The sequence below is a fragment of the Chelonoidis abingdonii genome, chromosome 5 (genome assembly GCF_003597395.2).
Source record: "Chelonoidis abingdonii isolate Lonesome George chromosome 5, CheloAbing_2.0, whole genome shotgun sequence".
Classification (NCBI taxonomy): Eukaryota; Metazoa; Chordata; order Testudines; family Testudinidae; genus Chelonoidis; species Chelonoidis abingdonii.
In genome coordinates, this window is record NC_133773.1 from 30,271,660 (window position 1) to 30,279,364 (window position 7,705).

Sequence of the window (7,705 nt, forward strand, 5' to 3'; positions counted from 1 at the left end):
AGAAAAAATGAAATATTGTATAACTTAGTTTTAAGATAAAAACTCTCTCTTTTTTATAAGGTGGATTCTGCCCCTGCAATTTCTGTTGATCTCTAGGTTTTTAAAACATGAACCAGAAGTGACAAAGTTGTAAATGTACCAGGAATATTGAGAGGAGATCTGTCTGTGACCACATGCAGCTGTTGTTCCCAAAATAAAACATTGCTACATTTAGAGAGATGATAAATTACCATTTTTTGCCAAGCATATACAGATTTTCATTAGAAAGATAGAGAATTTTTTGTCTCCCTCAGATAAGTAATGGATTTTCATACCTTTTTTTTGCAAACATAGATTCATCACTTTCTCAGGGAAATTTTGGCACTTTAATAAGGATACAAAGTCCTGGCAAAATGTGTTTTCTGCCTGCCACAACTGCCTTGGCTTCCTTGTAAATAGAGAAAATTCAAGCAGAGAATGGAAAACGATTTCACATCTGTGCAACCAACAAAACCAGGAATACCAACTTCCTTATCAGCTGGAGATGTGCTCAAACTAGCACCATTTGAGCCCCCCTCCACAGCCACACAGTGCTTCACTCCAGTGGTTTGAATAAAAGGGAACTCAGATCTGAACCAGATTTTAGTTATGCAAAGCCAAGACACAGCTGCCTTGCCCATCTGTATCCTCAGTAATACCAGAAGAAAAGAAACTGGAGTTATTTCACATCTCTTGATGGCAGCTGAGGACAAAAAAAGTCTGTCATGCTCTAGGCTGATGCTTATTTGGCACTTTTATAGGCCTCGTTATCCTCACATCTGAGCACCTCACATTCTGTTTGTTGTATTTATCCTCACCACGACCCTGTGAGGTAGGGAAGCACTATTATCCTCATTTCACAGATGAAGTGCAGAGAAGCTGATTGTCCAGTGTCATAGTGGAACTCTGTGACAAAGAAGAGCATTAAACCCCAGTTTCCCAAGTCCCAGGCTAGTCCCCAAACCACTGACTCATCCTTCCTCTGGGACCTAACATTGTACTCTGGTGAATGTATAAAACCAGAGGTGGATCCAAGGGACAGTGAAGTCTGGACCCGTGCCCAGTGTATAAAGAAAAGGAGCTGCAGCAATGCTTAAGCAATCCTTTGCCCGGGCAGAAGCAGCTCTCCAGTGGGCTTTTTCCACTCCACCTACTCCTCCCTGCCATTCTTCCTCTTCTCCATCAGCAGCCAGGTTCCACAGCTTCTGAGGCTGTTCAAGAGGAAAGCTAATTGCCAGCTGGCTCAGTCGCCTCCCAGGTCCCCCCCACATCAGAATATAGGCTGGGCTGGTAGCACTGCCTATTGTTAATGCCACCGAATTCTTCCCATGATAAGACTGTTTTCACATGTTTCTAACATTGCCAAACTTTTATCATTTGGGCTAAAATCTCCCACACCAGGCATCTACCTCAGGCTGAAGTTTACTGAAAAATTTCAGTCAAAATAGTTTAGTTGCTTGCTTCTGAGAACAAGGCAAGGGGAAAATAAGTTGTCTGCCCATGTTAAAAAATTCTGGTGCTTTTTCCTTCGTGAATCTCTAGTGCCCGCATGCTCTGGAGGGGGCATTTGAAATTTTGGTATGGGGTGGGTGACCTTTGTGTCAGGACTGTGCTATGCCCGTGAAAATCTGCCCAAATTTGGTCAAGTTTATAAGCCTTTGAAATATCACAGTTTGCATATGTTCCATGTCAACTGTGCCCTGGGGTGGCTTGCTAGAGTTTGGCCTCCAAATTCACTGAAGATTTCATTTGCATTGGGCATGCTGTAGCCTAGGGCTGAGTAGAACTTTCCCTGTAATTACAGCTCTGGGCCACTGAGGTCCATGTGGAGGCTGGGTACCTGAACTTAGAGTAGGAAGCCTATTTTTCCTGTGCTCTCAATGCCCACCCAAACCCTTGACCCCACCCACCACTGGGCACAGTTGACATGGAAGAGGAAGCAGCCTGATTTGAATGCAGAGGGGACAAGAGCTGGACCTGAGGGGAAATCTGGGGATTATATTGGGCCAAGGAATCTTTTGTGGGAAGACTGGGACTGTAGGCTGATGGCGAGGGGAGCGGAGAAAGAAACTAGGAGTTGGGTGGGTAGACAGGGACTGGCTGGGCAAGAAGAATGGTACTAGGAGCCAAGGAGGGAAGTGTGGGGGTGGGGGAGGAAGACTGATATCAGATGAAGAGCCGGGGAGGATTGGAACTGGCAAGCAGTGAAGCTGGTGGGAGAAAGTCAGGGTGAGGGAAGGCAAATCTGACTAGAAACCAGGATCGGGGGGTGGGGGTGGGGAAAGATGACTGGGGCAAGGAGAAAGGGAGATATGAGTGGAAGGACACGGAGCTTGAACTAGGAGCCCAGGAAGGGAGACTGGGACTGAGAGCTAATGGAGAGGGAGAAAAACAGATTAGATGAGGAACCAGAAGGGGGAAATGGGGAATTGTTGGGTGAGGACACTGGGACTGTACATGTTGTGAGGAAGACTGGGAGTGGAGGTGGCGACTGGGACGAGGAGTGCAAAGAGAAGCTAGGACTGGCTTGGCAAGGCGACTGGGACTGAATAGGTGAGGACAATGAGATTTGTACAAGGGGCCATGGAGATGGGGAGAGACAGCATTGGGACAGGGACAAACTGAAGAGGACAGGACAGAAGAAATCTAGCTAGGGAGAGAGACACAAAAGACGGTTTGCCCACTTGAGCACGCTCCCCTCCAGAGCCTGGAATGAAACTCAAGATCCGTGACCCTCATCATTCCTCTGCCATCAGAAAATATCTGTGAAAGCCAGTGGTAAAATGTGTGTCTCATCCCCTTCTAGTGTTGGTTCACATAAAGGAGGACAGTCTACTTCTATCAGTTATTCTGTTAGCCTAAGTGGCAGACATCTGTGTGGTGGATCTAAAGCTTCCAACCCTGCTGATGAAACATGTGAGTGCCAATATGATTCCACATGTTGGAATTTCTGTTTGCTTGCTTTTAAGTTTGCTTTTTTGAAAGCTTAGGAGATTTAAACACACAAAGCTACATTAAAGAAATGTTATTAAGGTTGCAAAGTCAAGTACTCAAAAGTTAGGAAGTGCCAGAATTAAGATTGCCCATGCAGCCTTAATTCAGATGTCTTATTTATATGCATTATGATCATCATAAATTACATGCTCAGATACTATTTTTTCCAGAGGACCTTTGCCTCATTCAGAACACAGAACAGATCTGTTTGGGGAATGAACCAGGGTTGTGTAATGAAGGAGACTTGTCCATAGGATCCCTGCCTGATTTATTGCTGATGTTGGAAGGCACATAATGACTGAGGCAGGGAGATTGTAAGAAGAGAATGGATGGTCTCGTGGTTAGGGCATGCTGTCCTAGAGAACTGGAATGTATCCCTTCCTCTTCCACAGAGTTCCTGGTCATGCTGGGAAAATCAGTTAAAGCAAACTTTTCACAGGTGGTCAATAATGGTGCTTCACTTGAAACTCTGATATCTAATTTGCAGAAGTGCTGAGAACTCCCAGCTGCAGCTGAGGTCACTGGGAGCTGTGCTTAAATATATAAAATGCTATGTAATGCTACATACACTGCAAAAAAATCAGATACTGGTATCACCTCAAAATAGTGGGTACTTTTGACCTTAATTTCTATGTGCCTCCGTTCCTCATCTGTAAAATGAGAATAGCAACATCCCTTCGTTTACAGGTGTGTTGTGAAGGTAAACTCATTAATGTTTGTAAAGCATATGGATACAATAATAAGTGCCATAGAAACACCCAGGAGGAAATTTAATAATTCCATCTCCAGAGCAGGGTTTGAATAGAGTCCAGTAAATAACACCTGGAATGATGAGAAGACAACAAATTGATGAATAACTGCTCATTAATTGAGTACCATCCCCACTGTCTACTGAGTGAGACAGTGGTCCTGTGGGAAACTAGCATCCAATGCTGTAATTAAAGACTGTATCATAGTGTATACAAACAAGGGCCACAATTAAGGTTACGCAGGCATCTTTAGTTTAGGCATTTCCTAACATGTTAGCGTTTGACTTTGCAACCTTAATAATGTCCTTTTAACAGAGTCTCTAATATCTATACACACACACATCCCCTTCCCACCGTTTGCTACACACACTTGCTATGAAGACAGGATGCCTCCTGCTTCCACCTTTGAGCTGCTGTTCCACCTTTCCCTCTTACTTCTGAAACTGAGGCCTGGTGGCTGAGAGAGGGGTGGGATGAAAGATGAGTTTGTGGTTAAGACTCAGAACTGGGCTTTAGGAAATTGGGGTTCTGTCCCTGATTCGCTGACAGATTTCTTTGCGTTACCTTGGGCAAGTCATCTCTCTCTCTCTCTCCCCTTCAATAAACTAGAAATAATAACTTCCTACTTTACAGGAGTGTTGTGAGACCAAATGTGTTAATGATTGTGAGGCTGTTAGATGTTAGGGCCATAAGTACCTTATCTAGATTGATAACAGAGGAGCTGTATAGGGATGGTGAGGGAAAATAGCTGAAGAGCCAGCTAGGGGCTCAGATGCTCCCCATATGGCTTCCTCTTAGATCAAATTGCTGCTGCATCCCATTTGTATACATATGGGGAGGGGAGCCAGTTGCCCTTTGCTCTTTTCTCTGCCCTTGCATCCTCCCTTGCCAGGGCCTGCCTCTGCTCTTGCTCATGGGATTGCCAGTCAGCACAGAGTGAAGCTGACATAACTCTTGCCTGTTGCACCACCTGGTTCTACATACAGGTCTGTCGCATCTTAGGTGCCTTTAACATGCGCGATTTCAGCTTTATGCGGTCGGCAAAAACAAGAAAAAAACAAAAAACAAAAAAAAGAGAAAAATAACAATTTAAACACTGTTTCTATAGTGTGGGCGATTCCGCCCGCCATTACACTCAATGTAATTTTGCCTATACGCGCTTGTCACTTTACGCACTAACTGCAGAACGTAACCCCAGCATAAGATGAGACAGACCTGGAGCAACAATGAAAACTGACTAGAGTTGTTAATTTCACTCTGTTGCTGTTCAGGAAAGCTAGAGGTATTCCAATAGCCTGTCTGCTGATTCCAGGTTACTGTCTAAGTATCAGGACTGGAAATGTCACTTTTAAATCATAAATGTAGCAAAAAGTGATGGTTTTAGTGCCCCTCTCCTAACACATACCAGGGAAAGTTTGCCACTTAGCACTGGCTAACAGATTTTTCAAACCCTGCCTTTGAGATAGTGGAGAACTGAGGCAGGGAAAGGGTTAATTGAACCATCAAAAGCACATACCTTTGGGTTCTTTAACTGGGGCTAAACCTCTTCAACATTTTAATAATCATTGATCTGATTACAAGGGATGAGCTGGAGCAGAAATATGTCATATCACAGATATCCTCCAAATTTCAAACCTGCCCACATGTAATTTAAACCAGTGGGGAAGGAAAAGTGGAACTCTGATTCTAACATTCCTTTTGCTTACAACATCAAAGCGGTTATGTCAAGAAAGCTGCCACAATGCTAGATAGTTGGCATTTCACTGAACGGTTCTTACTTTGGGGAGTGATCGAAAACAACATACAGAGCTGCATGTTATGTACCAGACTACACACACAAAGTAACAAATAGGACTCAGTCTCCGCATACAACTCCCAGATGTGAGTTTGCAAAGATCAGGGATAGACTATGGCCAATAGAGTTCCAAAATATTTTTCAGAATAAAAACTCAAACCCACATTTCCTTATAAGCTGCCACCTGGAGACTGCTTTGGCATTCTTAATACTGTACCTTTCTGAGGGAAGCAGGAAAATTAAGAGAGAGCCCAGAAATGTATGTAATTTGGTGACAGAGAGAAGGCGAGAGAGGGAGATAGCAGGTCTGAGCAAGTAGAAGTAGATGTGCAAGTCAAAGTTTTAAAAAAATGGGTTTACTTGGTCACTCCATCCTCAGTGTAGGTGGTTCTATAAAATCCAACGAGGGAGCCATTCAGCCAGCCTTGGAACTTCAGGGTTAGTAGATAGCTGTCATTTGCAGTAGTGGCAGAGAGCATCTCTTTTGCCTCCATCACCACATATTCGTGTTGTTCATATTCAAAACACTCGATCAGTGCAATCTGCTCCCCTGAGGATTTCTGGAGCATGGGCATCTCTGTGATCTTGGTCTCTCGGAGGTGAAGCCACAAGTACTTGGTAGATTCACTCAATTTGATGGAGATGTTGACTGTCCCTGTGTAGATATCTGCATCCATCATAGGCTTGATTTCCAAATCATAGTGTTCTGGGTTAATGTAAGTGGGTAGCCTGAAATTTGTCCATTCTCCACTTACATCATTTTTGGGAGGGCAGTGGCTTGCCTCCACTGTCCCAGGAGTAGTGGTTGCTGACTGTTCTGTGCCTCCGGAAGGTTGGCAAGGCTCAGGTCTGCTTAATCCCACGCCAAGTCCCACAGCTAAACCTACCGCAGCCACTACTGCACAGATGATGGCCACATGCTTTTTCTTCATGCAATACCTCTTGGACTTCTTATCTTCAAAATCCATTCTCTGCATCTTAGCTCCTCTGTCTTCTTTCAAAGCTAAACATTAACCTTAAAAAGGCTTATTAAGCACCTCCGCACTGCTTGTTTTTTAGTAAGCCCAGCAGATTGCTTGTATTTTAATGGTGTAGTTATAGCCTTTTTGTCTCTCTTACGTCTCCTTCCACTATGCACTCAATTAATTAAAAGTAGCACTCATCTGAACCAGAGGAAAAGTGGCTGATCTAGAGGAGTGCAGCTGTGAAGAATGACGGAGGAAACTGGCACAGAGGAACACTGTTACTACTCTACTCTCCTTATAAGCAGTTCAACCCCACCCCCTACTCCTCCTGCTCTGCTCTGAGTTAAATATAAAACAGCACTATGTTAATCAGCAGTTAGGAGATTATATGCCAAAGCTCTGTCAGCAGCTTTCAGAAAGTTCACAGATAGTGGTGTAACTGCTAGGAAGCCTCAACTTTTGCCACTACCTCTAATTTTTAATACTGTTGTTGGTGGTGGTGTTTTTTGACAACCAATGATTTCCTTGAACTTCCACCACAGTTTTTGTGCAATAAAATTTCCAAGGTTTTAAAGAAAAATCTTTGTAATTTGTCAGTTTTTTCCCCTCAGTTATAGAGTCATTGTTTTACTGTGTGATTAGAGGCAGAAGAATTGGCAATAAAATTATATATCTTCATTTTTGTTACAAGCCTTAAAACTTTGCTCTTTTCACACATACAGGACTAATTTTCCAAGAGATCTTTTAGAACTGCACATATGAACAGGTAGCCAGGGATGTATTTACTTCCTTAGCCAATGCAATTAGTGTTTTGTGTTGTATGAGCCATTTGAGACACTTCTAAAAATATGGCTCACAATATGATTTAGACACTAGACAACCTTCATTTCCATAACCAAATATCAGGTAACATGAATCAAGTAGAACCTGATCCTGCAAGGGCAATTTTTGAGAGTAAGGTCTACTTCTGTGCGTAAGGATTCCAGTTTCAGGCTCAATGTATAATCTATCAAAGTAGATTAGAACTGAACACAGAAATCTCCAATTTGTTTTATGCTCATAGTGGAGGAATTTAAAGGGTGGAAGAGACGCATTCAGTTTTCAGCTGCTGTGACTCCCCTGTTTTTCACTTGGCCCAGAGGCAGAACTTGTGTCCCCAGTGTTTACTTATTTCAGTATGACAG

At 43.3% G+C, this 7,705-nt stretch overlaps 1 protein-coding gene across 1 annotated transcript in view; it reads right to left on the reverse strand.

Annotated features, from left to right (window-relative positions):
• Positions 1–6,533, reverse strand: part of ENPEP (glutamyl aminopeptidase) — a 48,054-nt gene extending 41,521 nt beyond the window's left edge. Inside the window, exon 1 of the mRNA XM_032775510.1 lies at positions 5,917–6,533. Coding sequence (XP_032631401.1) covers positions 5,917–6,533 — 617 coding nt within the window. The remainder of the gene's footprint in view (positions 1–5,916) is intronic.
• Between the last annotated feature and the right edge of the window lie 1,172 nt (positions 6,534–7,705).